The 14,608-nt window shown below is 34.5% G+C and overlaps 1 protein-coding gene across 3 annotated transcripts; it reads left to right on the top strand.

The window, feature by feature from the left end:
- Positions 1–5,109: 5,109 nt before the first annotated feature.
- LOC145119384 (lon protease homolog 2, peroxisomal-like) lies at positions 5,110–10,672 on the top strand. Of its 3 annotated transcripts, none has more exons than XM_079055034.1 (17): positions 5,110–5,346; positions 5,744–5,844; positions 6,057–6,156; positions 6,237–6,406; positions 6,871–6,962; positions 7,046–7,225; positions 7,304–7,387; positions 7,452–7,579; positions 7,989–8,187; positions 8,287–8,493; positions 8,686–8,816; positions 8,897–9,110; positions 9,191–9,511; positions 9,589–9,783; positions 9,888–10,133; positions 10,209–10,310; positions 10,419–10,672. In XM_079055034.1, exons 1-17 carry the CDS (start codon positions 5,249–5,251, stop codon positions 10,500–10,502), a joined length of 2,652 nt encoding a protein of 883 aa, XP_078911160.1. In that variant the 5' UTR covers positions 5,110–5,248; the 3' UTR covers positions 10,503–10,672. The 3 variants fall into 3 exon arrangements, with proteins under 3 accessions (XP_078911160.1, XP_078911159.1, XP_078911161.1); XM_079055033.1 differs by having other exon boundaries at positions 5,111–5,346; positions 7,986–8,187; XM_079055035.1 differs by lacking the exons at positions 5,110–5,346; positions 5,744–5,844; positions 6,057–6,156 and having other exon boundaries at positions 6,277–6,406; positions 6,853–6,962; positions 7,986–8,187.
- Positions 10,673–14,608: the final 3,936 nt, after the last annotated feature.

Here is a 14,608-nt window from a genome sequence, read left to right as displayed (position 1 = left end):
TATTAAAGGGCATTTGTCCTAACGATAAGGAGTGACACTCTCAAATGAGAGGTCATGAGTTCAAGTCTCGTTAGGACTTACGAGCCATAGAATGATATTTAAAAGTAGGTTAGTTATCTCGTTAGGACTTACGAGCCAAATCAGGAAGTTTCATAAGAAGATAATTGTAGTTAATTTCAAGGTTCCATGCTTCCATCTCCCTTTTTTGGAGACTAAAGTTGTCGATAATTACAATGATAAATATGAACCTTTAATAATCCAACCTCAACTTTGCGCCGCTAACAAAGTTCCAAACTACAAGTCCTAATGCAAAGAGATTTTAGATGTGCCATCAGTCTAACTATTACCACAATATAATAGTTTGTATTTATATATATAGTTTCATGTTTAGTCTTGCTAATTCTTTATCATATATTGTAGGCACGGTTACTCATTGATTTTGTGATATCGCGTATATTGTACAATTGATAATAGCTTACAAGAAAATATATTTAATATTTGTATTATTGGGACTTTATACACCATGTATATGTACAGGATGAGGGATAAGGAATTTATCCAATTTGTGAGATGCTCATTTCCTTCATTTATTTGTACATATCCAGTATCCACATAACACTTGGCTACTAGCCTACTACGTTCAATAATATATTAAATTAATTAGGATATAATAAATATAATTATTATAGAAATTTATGCTTACAAAAGAATTTAAGTTACTATGTGATATAGAAAATTGTAAAAAAAAAAAAAAACAATTGTTACTCACCTGTGTGTATTGTTTAGTAAAATCGGGTTTATGCAATCTTTTTTTTTATCTTGAAATAATTGTTTAGTAAAAAACACTTACGGTTATTAAATATTGAATACTAGTTACTATTATTATTCTTCTTCTTCTTCTTCTTTTCTTCTTAATACAACCTCAATTCCTTTCGGAAGTAAGGTCATGTTTGGTTCGTAGAATGTTGCTGAAAAAATTTGAATTGAAATTGAAAAAAGAATCTATCAGGAATTTGAATCAAATTTCATATGTTGTTTGGTTGGCAGTAAATGAAATTGAAATTAATTTTAGATTCTATTTGGTTCGCAGGATATGGAATTGGAATTCATATAAAATGACTGAATTACATTTTTTTCCTGTTTTGCTTAATTTTACCTTGTTTTCTAACTTATATGTAAAAATACATTATATAAATTATAAAAACAGTAAAATTTCGGCGGTGGTGGTGGGGGCGGTGGGTGGCGGTGATGGTGGTGGCGACGGTGGTGGCGACAGTGATGGTGAGGGTGGTAGTGGCGTTGATTGTGGTGGCGGCGGTGGTGGTAATGGTGGTAGTGGCGGCGACGATAGCAGTGATGGTGTTGGTGCCTTGGTGGTGGCAGTGGTGGTGGTGGTGGCAGTGACGACGATAGTAGTAGTGGCGACGGTGGTGCTGTGACTGGTGGTAGTGACAGCGTCAGTGGTGACGGTGGTGATAGTGGTGGTGGTGGTGGCGGGTGCGGTGATAGTGGTGGTGGTGTTGGTAATGGTGGTGGGTGATGGAAGAAGTGGTGATGGTGGTTGCGGCGTTGGTAGTGGTGGTGGTGGTTGCGGCGTTGGCGGTGGTGGCGGTGATGGTGGTGGCGGCGTTGGTAGTGGTGGTGTTTGATGGCGGAAGTGGTGATGGCGGCGTTTTTAGTGGTGGTGGGTGATGGTAGTGGTGGTGGTAGTGGTGGTGGCGGCGACAGTGGTGGTAATGGGTGGTGGTTGGCGGCGGCGTTAGTGGTGATAGTGGTGGTGGCAACGGCGGTGGTAGTGGTGTAGGCGGCGATGACGACGACGGTGGTGGTGGGTAATGGCGGCGGCGACGGTGGTGGTGGGTGGTCAGCAGCAGCAATGGCAACGGTGTTGGCGGTTACAGTGGTAGTAGTAGTGGTGGCGGTATCAGCGGTGGTGGTGGTGGGTAATGGTAATGGTAGTGGTGGTGGGTTTTCTGATAAGTAGAAGGGGTATTTTTGTAATCTGTCACTTTCTTTGATGAAAATGAATGTTTTTCATCCAACTTTGGAATGAATCTACTTTCATCCATATGATGGAAAAAAAAATTTATATAGAAATCATTTTCCCCCTACTAAGTCCAATCAAAAACATGAATTCGAAAAAATTTGAATCATTTTCCTTCGAATTTCATTCTTTTCCTGTCAGCCAAACGCGCCCTAGAACTCTTACACTTTCGAACTATTTTATACACTTCTTAAATAGATAATTTAATTATGTAAACATATTCTATTTTTTTAAATTCTATACACTTCTTAAATAGATAATTTAATTATGTAAACATATTCTACTTTTTAAAATATATCTTACACTAAAAGGAATCCTAAGGTGTTGTTTGTTTTTTGTCTGCAGACTTTCTTGGCTTTTTTTGTCTGCGCCGCGCAGACATTAGCCTTCGCAGACTGTTTGTTTTTTTGAAGACTGCACACCTAAAATGTTTGCGTGCCCTCTTCTTGGTGCAGATGTGGAGCAAAGTCTTCTAAAATCTTCAGACGTCTTCTAGCCTAAAAAAACAAATATATCTTTATTTTTTTTTAGTTTTTTTTAATTTATATTTATTCCAACTTTATTAGTGATAAACAATTTGAAAAAAAGTTACAATACTTTAAAAAAATTCGACGACACAAACATAATATTTTTGACAAATTTATAAATAAAATTTTATTACAATAATGATCGTTAAAGTTGTTTATATAAATATGACAAAAATCATAATATATTCTTATATTTTTGTGCCAAATTTTATAAACGTTATTTACTATAGTATCGTTAATTTCTTGGAAAAATATTTATGATACGTTTTTAATTGATTTAATTGAGAAAATCGAAGTTTATTTACATCCATTTATGTATCAAATTTTTTGATTCCTAATTACAATGTTTAGATATAACTTTGCGACCAAAATTGTTGGATTTTATCAAATATATACATTAAGTTGTACCATTTTTATTTTCACTTTTTATACATTAATACATAAAAATTGATCTAGATTTGTTAATTATTTATAACAAAGTCATAAAAATATTAAAAAATCACTTTGAAATTTAAAAAAAAAAATCTGTTTATTTAGATTTTAGTTTATTTTAGTAGCATGCAGATGTTAAAAAAACAAACAGTTTTCTTTTTCAGACTACAGACGTTTGATCCACCTCTTCTGCTACAGATGTCCACAGATGTGGTCCGCAGACTGCAAACATTTTTCCTCAGGAAAAACAAACAACACCTTTTATCATTAGCATTACTTACTCTAAAATTATAAACCGATTATAGTTTTGCTGATGCATTTGTTTTTATAGATTATATATATGGATATTTACATATAAGACCATTCTGAATTATAAAATATAGAGGAATAATCTAATTTTTCAGTTTTATGAAAATGTTAATCATGTTTGAAGTAGGGGCGTTCCGACCAAGGTTCTAAATAACGTAAGGCGTGACTTGGCAGCAATGTCAAGCCTCAAGCTTTTTCGAGCCTTGGTGAGTCACGTCGTTTGTAAGGCGTGACTTAAGGCGTCAATTTTGTATATAATTAATATTTGTATATGTATTTTCAAATATTATTCGATTTTATACACATATATGAGTTATGGCGGCATTTTAGTAAAGCTTGACGGCAAACACAAGCCTTGGAGTCATGACACGCCATGACGCGAGCTTTTTAGAACCTTAGTTCCGACTAACTTTATTATTTTTATGACAACAAAAGTGTATTTTTTATTCATATCTTGGACTCGAATTATGGATTCAAGATTTTGGATTTTGGACCGGATAAGATCTTCTAAAATTTTAAGAATATGTCCGAGACGTTACAAAAATATGAAATTTTGAAAAAAAAAAGTTATGTTTTGATACTGAAATATAACAAAGACATAAAGAAGCGTAACAAAAATTAAATACGATGTAAGGACATTAAATGTGATGTTTTGTTGTAAAACGATGATATTAAATATTTTTAAATGACTATTTCAAAAATAAATATAAAGAATTTTGAGAAAAAAAATCGTTTATAACTAATAAAAAACGACAAAGCAGACAAAAATAACCATTTTCTAATCACTTTCAAACAAATCTGCAAAAATTAAAAAATAATACCATTTTTAACCAACAAAATAGCATAATAAAGGAATGTATCTGCAATTTCAATTTTTTATCTGCGATTTTGACTCTTCTATAAAAAAAACTCGTTTGACCATTTTCACCGACGCAAAAACACAGATGACTTGAATGTGGAATTTCCACATATTCCATATAATATGGAGTTATGTGGAATTTTCCTCTCTCCTTATTTGCAATTTAATGTGGATTTTTTTTTTTTGTCGATTTCATACAAGTTTATTGCACAAAGGATTACGTAGTAGAAGGCTTTAATGCATAAACAATTAAAGTGTTCTAAGTGACAAAATTACAAATGGCATGGTCATTTGCGACTGTACAAATCGTACAACCTTTTAATGCATAATATATGTATTGAAAACTTGTACAATCGCCACATGGTCTTGTCATTTGTGATTTTATCTATTAATCTTTTCATAAATCAAACATAATAATTACAAATTACTACTTGGTTTCAGCCAATATGATAGAATACAAACAAGAATTTTTCATTGAATAAAAAGGAATTTTCTTTATAGGTGATCTGTCTTTCGTCGTAAGAGCATTTCTCTAAGCATTGAAATTGAAAAAATGAGGTGGACAATTTTTAGGGTTTAAGTATCTTGTGCTAATAAGCAACGAAATAGTAGACAGGACTATGAAATAGCAGCCCATTTAGGCATTTATTGAAATCGTAAAAAGGACTTGCTATATTATTGATTAATATGGAATTTTCTTAATTTTTAACTATTTTTAAAAGGTGATTAGAAAAATCATTATTTTTATTTTTCTCTCGTAAAAAAATACACATTATCTATTTATTTAAATCTTTGTGGTCATTTTATATATTTAATCAAGAAAATTTCTTGAAATTACAATAAACTGAAAATAATAAATTTCAATGCAATTTGTAATTGTATACCAACTTTTGCAACCCAATAATTGAATAGAAAAAATGAAAAATCAAACCAACCGAAAAGCTGTCACGATCTGACTCATCTTTCATCTTCACCTCTCAAAATTCTTCTCAATTCTGTGTAATATATTTACTCTCAGGGTTGCACGCAGAAACCTACTCAAGGATTGAAGTAACACATATTCTCAGGTGTTCTTTGATGGTGGAACTTCCGAGCCGAATTGGGATTCTTCCGTTCAGGAACAAGGTATTGTTGCCGGGCGCAATCATTCGAATTCAATGCACGTCGCCGAGCAGGTAATGTAATTGTAGCTTCTTTTGATAGATTTTAACATGATGATCCTATCAACTTTTGTTTTTAATTCATTGAATACATTCAAAAGCTGGGTTGTTTGGCTCTTTTCTAGTTAATTTGTTTGGTAGCAAATGAATCATCATGGCAAGTTGATCGATTTTGGGTTTCTAAACGCCCTACCATTTCTAGGTTCAACAATTTGATGGTTTTATCTGTAATTTGAATAATATTGTTGGAAGTTTGTTGTTTCATATAGTCTGAGGAGTTCAAATTGAGTTGATGCTTTTAATTATCTAATATTATTCTCATTTAAATAAGCTAATTTTATACTAAAATTGCATTCAAATAGTGTTTGTGGGGTGTTCTCAAAGTGATTGATTGGTGTTTCCATTGATGCAGTGTGAAATTGGTGGAAGAAGAATTATGGCAGAGGGAGGAGAAAGGATTGATTGGCATTCTACCTGTTCGAGATGTTGCAGAGGGTTCCATGGTGACTCAAGGTGGTGATTTCATTATGACTCCATCTTTTCCTTTTGAGTTAAAATGATAATTTTGTTAGGGTCACTTTCCTATTCTTCAATCATTTGAGAACCATAGTCATTCTTTAATAAATGATCATTATAACAACTATATCGGATTCCCATGTCATCAATATACATGTCATCAAGATACATCTACAAAAGATAAGTAACATTGACCCTGTTGAGTATAGGGGCTGATTTGGGAGATAGAAGCTCCAAGAATCAACAAGGTTTATCAGATTCTCACAAGCTTGATGGGAAAAGTCAACAAGAACCCAACTGGCATACAAGGTATATTTTGTTAATGTAGCTATTTTATAAGCAAATTATGATAAAATTCTTTGTCTTCATGACTTTATGTTTGATGTTAGGGGTGTTGCTGCTCGTGCATTACATCTATCAAGAGGAGTTGAGAAACCAAGTGGTAGGGTTACTTACATAGTTGTTCTTGAAGGATTGAGCAGATTTAGTGTTGAGGAGCTTAACACAAGAGGAACTTACACCACTGCAAGAATTTCTCCTATTGATATGACAAAGGCTGGTATACCATCAAAACCACATTATTCCTTTTCAATCTCTATGTACATGTTTACTTTATGGATTTCATGCTATTTGAATAAAGTGAAAAGATTTGAGAATTTGATGCCACACTTGAGAAAATGGAAGAATCCCCTAAGTCAAAAAGTTCATTCAATCCAAAAACAAAACAATCTTTGTCTATACAAAAGGGTAGAATCGTCATTTTTTCATATTCAAATAGTTCAGTCAGTCCAAAAAAGAAACAATCTTTGTTTATACAACAACATCATTTATCCATTATTCCATTCATGCATGAAGATTGAAGAAGCATTATGCCAATGAGTTGAAGTTTTCATCATTGGTAATTGAGCTATTCAACTATTAAAATAAACATGAAATGGAAAATAAATATGTTAAATTTCAAAGTTTATATCATTTAGGGTCTTTCAAGATGCTGAGTTGCTACAGTTTTCTAATCTTAATTAGAAATGGAGCAAGTAGAACAAGACACAGACTTCATAGTATTGTCTAGACAGTTTAAACAAATTGCCATGGAGCTTATTTCTGTTCTTGAACAGGTATAAACAGTCACTATTCTCATTCTTATTTTATTAAAAGTAATATTGTAACATTTTTTTTTTTTTCAAAATTTCATTTTTAGAAACAAAAAACTGGAGGGAGAACTAAAGTTCTTCTTGAAACTGTCCCTGTGCACAAACTGGCAGATATATTTGTTGCAAGCTTTGAGATTAGCTTTGAAGAACAGCTGGCTATGTTAGATTCTGTTGATGTAAAAGTAAGGCTTTCAAAAGCCACAGAATTAGTTGATAGACATTTACAGGTAAAAAAAACTTATAATTTTATTTTTAGAAACTTTGCAATTTATAGTAGAAATTGATGAAATTATTACATGTATCAGTCTATTCGTGTGGCAGAAAAGATTACACAAAAGGTTGAAGGACAGCTGTCAAAAACACAGAAGGAATATCTTTTACGCCAGCAGGTATGTTTTTGGATTTTTTTTTCTTTTTTTTTTTAATATAATTTTTTTCTTGAATGTAAACCAGATGAGGGCTATTAAAGAAGAGCTTGGAGATAATGATGATGAAGATGATGACGTGGCTGCCCTTGAAAGAAAGATGCAAGATGCTGGAATGCCTCCAAATATTTGGAAACATGCACAAAGGGAATTAAGGTATAGCTGATTTTTGCAATTTTGGTCCCAATATGTTGTCTTTTGCAATTTCGGTCCTTATTTATGGTTCTTGAAACGTTTTTGGTCCCTATTCTTCCAAGTAAAATGAATATTTTAGGTCATTGGTTATAGTGATTTTTGCAATATTTTTCCCAAAAAATATAGTCATGTTAATGTTACTTGGAATAGGAACTAAAAACATGTCAAAAACCTCAAATTAGGACCAAAATTGAAAAAATAAGATATACTCAGGGACCAAAAATGTAAATTCCTTTTCCAATTATGATTGTTTCTTACTCTTACCTCATTCATTATGGGATATCGAGTATTGTTGTTGTTTCGTTAAAATCTTGACAAATAAATATGATTTTTTTTTTAACATTTATGTAAAATGTTATTATATTAGGAGATTGAAAAAAATGCAACCTCAGCAACCGGGGTATAACAGCTCACGTGTTTACCTTGAGCTTCTTGCTGATTTGCCATGGCAGACAACCAGTGAAGAAGCTGAGTTGGACCTAAAAGCTGCAAAAGAAAGGCTTGATAGTGACCACTATGGCTTAGTCAAAGTCAAACAAAGGATTATTGAATATCTAGCAGTTCGCAAGGTTGGAAAAACATTTAATTTTGTATGATGGAATCATGGAAGGAATGGAATTGTTCATTCCATTCCATTGCCATGTTGTGATGAATTTCTTGAATTGCAGCTGAAACCGGATGCAAAAAGCCCGATATTATGCTTTGTGGGCCCACCAGGTGTCGGGAAAACATCATTGGCATCATCAATTGCTGCTGCTCTTGGGAGGAAGTTCATAAGAATATCACTTGGTGGTGTAAAAGATGAAGCTGACATTAGAGGCCATAGAAGGACATACATTGGAAGCATGCCAGGTCGCCTCATTGATGGATTAAAGGTGAACTTTTTCATTTTTTTTTTATAAAAATAGGTTTGAAATTTTTACTTTTATTATGTGCTTTACGACATTTGATTTGAGGTTAATTTAACTAATTTATAAACGGTTAAACCACAAAATTACCCAAAATATAATGTGTTTTTCTATAATTTACCCTTTTCTTTGACTTTCTTAATTCAATTTTGACTTCAGAAAGTATCCGTTTGCAACCCCGTAATGTTACTAGACGAAATTGATAAAACGGGTTCCGACATTCGCGGTGACCCTGCATCAGCACTTCTTGAAGTTCTTGATCCTGAACAAAATAAATCATTCAACGACCAGTATCCTAATTACGAACCAATTTTTAACAAATCTTTGTATACTTTTATGTGTAATTCCTTAACTTTTATAAACTTTAAAGCTATCTGAATGTTCCTTTCGATCTATCAAAAGTGATATTTGTGGCGACTGCAAATAGAGCACAACCAATTCCTCCGCCACTTTTAGACAGAATGGAAGTGATCGAGCTTCCTGGATATACATCTGATGAAAAGCTTCGAATAGCAATGCGCCATTTAATTCCACGTGTCCTTAATCAGCATGGCTTGACTTCCGATTTCCTAAAATTTCCCGAGGTATGCAATTATTCTAATACTAATATTTTCTGTGATCATATTTAATACTATATAATTTGATTTTATATATATTATGGTAGGAAATGGTGAAACTTGTTATTGAAAGGTACACAAGAGAAGCTGGTGTGAGGAACCTTGAAAGAAACCTTGCTGCCATAGCTCGATCAGCAGCTGTAACAGTTGCAGAACAGCAACATAATAATAATAATAATAATAATAATGTTCCACTCAACCAAATTTCTTCACCATTGTTGGAAACTAGACTTGAAGGAGGAGGGGCAGAAGTGGAAATGGAAGTTATAGCAATGGGTGGTGGTGTTAATAATCATGAAATATCAAATATATTCACCATTATGTCACCCTTGATTGTGGATGAAGAAATGCTGGAAAAAATACTAGGGGTAAGTTATAGCAATGAATGTTAATAATCATGAAAGGGTAAAATGGTCATTTAATGATGCAATTGAATGCAATGCAGCCTCCAAAGTATGATGATAAGGAAGCTGCAGAGAGGGTGGTGACTCCGGGAGTTTCTGTTGGTTTAGTTTGGACGGCTTTTGGTGGAGAAGTCCAGTTTGTGGAGGCTACTGCCACCGCCGGAAAAGGTGATCTCCACCTCACCGGTCAACTCGGTGATGTCATCAAAGAGTCAGCTCAAATAGCATTGACATGGGTATGGATGGCATCCTTTTTTTATTATTATTTTTTTTCTGCTGATGTGGAATTTGATGCTGACATGGCAAAGAAAAAAATTTGAAAGTAGGTTGCCTTTTTCAGGTAAGAGCTCGGGCAAATGAACTTGATTTAGTTAGTGCAGAAGAAAAGAATCTTCTAGAAGGTCGAGATGTCCATATACATTTTCCAGCAGGGGCAGTGCCAAAAGATGGACCATCAGCTGGCGTGACACTTGTCACTTCACTGGTATCACTTTTTAGTCGAAGAAGGGTAAGACCAGATACCGCAATGACAGGTGAAATGACCTTACGGGGTCTCGTTTTACCAGTCGGGGGTATCAAGGATAAGGTTAGTTTCGTCATTTTACATAAGTAGATTGCTATTTTGGGAAGTTTATAGTTATACTATGAAATTTTTAAATAGGTGTTGGCAGCTCACCGGTATGGGATTAAGAGAGTGATTATGCCGGAAAGAAATTTGAAAGATTTGGTTGAAGTCCCGGCGGCTGTTCTTGGAAGTTTGGAGGTAAATAAATAAATGAAATAACAAACTACTTTTTTATAGAGATGAAAGTAGAATGATATAATTGGGTTGATTTTTGAAAGTATGATGTATGAATGATTTGGTGTGTAGATACTACTTGCAAAGAGGATGGAGGATGTGCTTCAACATGCTTTTGAAGGTGGGTGTCCATGGAAACATCATTCCAAGTTATAAAGAAAGAAAGACCATTTTTATCTAACACGTGTTATATTATTGTTTTCTTTTCTACAATGTTGAATTGTTTTCTTTCTTGTATCATCTCATGAATGTGTAAAAATCATCTAATTTTTTTAATCACAATGAGTTGTAATCTTTGTTAAAAGACATTTTTTTTGTCTCGTTAAGTGAAGTGTTGTGTTGATCGTTAAGTGTTGTGTTGATGAATGATGAAAGAAAACATATATAATCGGCTTTATAAGATAGCTTATAACGAATCTTATCCAAATTCTAAAAGCCCTAATATTTAGAAATGTTCCCAATTAAAAAATTAGTCCTGATTATCATCTAATACCTCATTAGATTATATTTTTGGCTTTTATTATAAAAATAGATCATGTAGCAACTGTGGAATAGAAGTTGCGAATAAGGAAACTAAATGCAAAAACTGCACAGTAGAATATGCAACACTTCTCATAAAAAGATTGCATTAGATCATAAACATACTTCCATGCATAAATAGGTTTAGGAGCGTCATTAACAAACTCCACGTCAATCCTAAACCAAGCTTCAGCAAGATAAACCTTCAACCTTTAACGGAAATCAAAAATAAGCCAAAAGTCCTTAAGGATTTATACTTGAATACGAATCTTGGATGTAGAAATCGACATTGTCAAAATTGGGTTGTTGAATGTCCAACCTTTTGGGCTTGACATGTTGAACCAGGGGAGAGATTGAAAATGCAACTTTAGAATAACCTATAATGGTAATGTCTCAGACATAGTAAAAACTCATCAGTCTTCCTCAAATCGGCTTTAATCACAACTCGGGAACCTTTTGTGATCTTCAAAACACCATCTTCATTTGAATATTTGTAATTCTCATCGTAGAAAATGCCCGGTAGATAAGATTTCTCTTCATTGTAGCAATATAGCGAACATCGGTTAAGGTTCGAATCATGACATCGAACATCTTGAAATTGATAAACCGACGCCTTTAATTTTGCATTGGGAACAACGAAAACCACAAAATGACTCTGCATTGCAAATTGGTTCAAAAGTAGTAAACAAATCTTTGTGAGAACACATGCAAGAGGTACAAGCTGAATCAAGAACCCAATTATCATCAACACCTCTAGCAACAATAGTAAGAACCTCTCCATTGGAATTATTGTCACACATAATTTGCAGAAATTTCATATACGGACAGTTGTCAACTGAATCCTATTTTTCCATTATTTTCATATCCATAACAGTGGAGGAAAAAAAGGCTCGATCCCAAGTTGTTCAAAAATAGTGTCGTTGAGTTTCTCGACCCTTTGCCTTAGGATTAGTCGGTTCTATTTCACCATGGGGGCAGAGAAGGGATATAACTCAGTGGTAGAGTGTCACCTTGACGTGGTGGAAGTCATCAGTTCGAGCCTAATTATCCCTAAACCCAATGTGAGTATTGATATTTTGATTTACTACTGGTTGTGATTGAATGAAAAAGGATAAGAGGCTCGTGGGATTGATGTGAGGGAGCGGGCATGGCTATATTTCTGGAAGCGAACTCCGTGTGAATATGAATCGCACTGTTACAGACAAACTTTTTAGATGTTTCCTGGCTTCTCTAGATAACGTTGGAACGATCAAGAATGCTCGGGAAGACACTGGAAACATCTAGGACGCACTTGAAGACTTCAGAAGATTATAGAATGTTCTGGAAGACCATGGAAGATTCTAGAACACCCTAGAAGACATTGGAAGGTTCTAGAACTTAATGGAAGTCACTAGAAGATTCTAGAACATCATGGAAGTTCCTAGAAAAGTATGGAACATTCAAGAACACGTTGGAAGACCCAAGAATATCCTAAACATATCTAGGACACTAAAGAACAGTCTAGAACATTACAGGACCTTGCAGATAGATATAGAGAATGTAAGAATATTCTAGAATAGTCATGTATAGTATGGAAGTCTAGAAACTTCCTAAGAGGAGGTGTAAGTCACCTATAAAAGAGGTGTGGAGCTCATTTGCTCCAAACCATCAAGAAGTTCTCTTGTAAAGAAGTTGAGTTCTATAAAAGAAGTTTTCTTTCTTTCTTTGAAGTGTTCCTTGTCACATCTCTTGCTTCTTTGAGTCATTAGTACATCATAAGGATGAAAATTAGCCTGACTTAGTCGAAGATAAGTTAAGTGGCACACGAGATAGACTATTCGCAAAAGTTATTATGTGACACATGGTATCAGAGCTAGAGTTCGTGCAAGCAAAAAAAAAATTATGGTTACAGAAGGAAGTGAGATTGTCAACATTCCCCCGATCGATGAAGGTGGGGGTCGACGATCCAAAAAGAGCATTAAGGACCAGGCGGTAGATACCTTGGCTAGCTTTGAGAACAAGCTGACAAGGATGGAGATTAACGTTGGTGAGATCCTTGAGTGGAAGGATAACGATCAGTTCGTTGCAGAGATAAGTGACACGAACGATGGATTGAAGGAAGACATCGGTGTCATCAAGGAAGAAGTCCTTGGACTTATCAACACCTTGTGGAATGAGTTTCGTGAGAAGGTAGCCACGTTAGAATCTGAAGTAAACTTATGCAATGTGACGATCGTCAGAGGAGCAGTTGCGAAAAAAATGATAAATTGGCTTTCATGATTTGTATGGGTAGACATATATATTTTTAAAGAAAAAAGAAAAAAAAATATCCTTCAAAAAGAAAAAGAAAAACGATATAGATTAAGTGGAACTAATGACCAAAGAGCTACTAGCATCAGGTGTTGTTGTAACATCCTTAATAATCATGAAAATTTTAAACTTTTAAAACCAACCCAAAATCATAAATTGTTTACACATAGTTTTCAAAACATGTTCAATATCAAAGTTTCCCAAAATCATAAGTCAAAAAATGAGGATGTGTACGGTCACGCCTTTGCCTTCCCGCGATCATCTGAAGTACCTGAAACATAACCCAAAACTATAAGCCCAAAGCTTAGTGAGATCCCCCAAAGTACCAACACATAAACAGATAACAATTACAATTTACAACATATTATGGGCCCAATCAACCGTTGGGTTGGAATACCCCAGGCCCCTCAACCATCGGGTTGGAATGCCAATATACTATGGGTCCAACCAATCGCCAGGTTGGAATATCCCAGGCCCCTCAACCATCAGGTTGGAATATGTGACATCCCCATTTTTCACGGCCAGAAAAGACCAGTTTGTTTATGCTTATTTAAAGATCAGAATATCCTTTTTGAAGAATAGTATTGTGGAATTTGTTCCAAGAAAAACATGATAAAGATGTTATCAAAGCGTTTCCGAATGTATTTTATTTATATTAAAACATTGGGATGTCATCGTCAATACAGAAACATAAGCATAACGAAAATTACAAGCCTTACAGTAATTTAAACTAGTGGCTTAATACTCCTTGAATCTCTCAGCAGAATGTATCTTTAACATCGCTACCTGTGATACAATAAACTGAGTGGGTTAGGTTGGGAAATCTGGTGAGTACATAGGGTTTTCAATCCCACAATGTGATAATAATGTATATCTCAAACATGCAAAACCAACTATTATCCTTAACACGGATATATCATATCTCTAAAACAATCTATCCCATCTCGTCGATTCCCACGTACTGATCCTATACAATGATCTTACAATATCTAGCCTAAAGGATCAATATGAACAACAAACTGACGACGCTGCTTCAGAAATTCCCTGGCAGCAAACGATGATCAATAAATACATCAAATGAGGGGAATGGAATAAGTTTCACCACAAACCTCCGTTCGTAAAAACCACAAGACAATTAAGTCAGGGGTGGTTATCTAGATAACTATGCCTAGCAGTGGTCTGACACAGTGAGGTATTTTACCCCCAGACTCACCCTATCCGGCAATATAACATCAGATATACCTGGTAGTGGTTTATTACTGACACACTCTATTAGGAAGTCTACGAAGTTCCCTCAATTACTTCGTGAAAGGAAATGCTGACACACAAAGCTCATCAAAAGAAAAAGTATGGGGAAATACTAATAAATTACTCACGTACGCTCTCGTACTCCGACACATAATAGTGTTGAAAAAGACTTTGTACATGATAGTACTTCTGGCACATTATAGTAC

This window comes from Lactuca virosa, chromosome 6 (genome assembly GCF_052849685.1).
Source record: "Lactuca virosa cultivar CGN04683 chromosome 6, Lactuca_virosa_CGN04683_v6, whole genome shotgun sequence".
Classification (NCBI taxonomy): domain Eukaryota; kingdom Viridiplantae; phylum Streptophyta; class Magnoliopsida; order Asterales; family Asteraceae; genus Lactuca; species Lactuca virosa.
Note: the sequence above shows the minus strand (reverse complement) of the source record. Positions and strands in the feature narration are given on the sequence as shown.

What these genes read in the sequence shown, in the direction of transcription:
- LOC145119384 (XM_079055033.1), top strand. Translation starts at nt 5,249, where the DNA reads ATGGTGGAACTTCCGAGCCGAATTGGGATTCTTCCGTTCAGGAACAAG. An exon ending in GAACCCAACTGGCATACAAG is followed by an intron (nt 6,157 to 6,236) that starts GTATATTTTGTT and finishes GTTTGATGTTAG; the next exon opens with GGGTGTTGCTGCTCGTGCAT. An exon ending in TATTGATATGACAAAGGCTG is followed by an intron (nt 6,407 to 6,870) that starts GTATACCATCAA and finishes AATCTTAATTAG; the next exon opens with AAATGGAGCAAGTAGAACAA.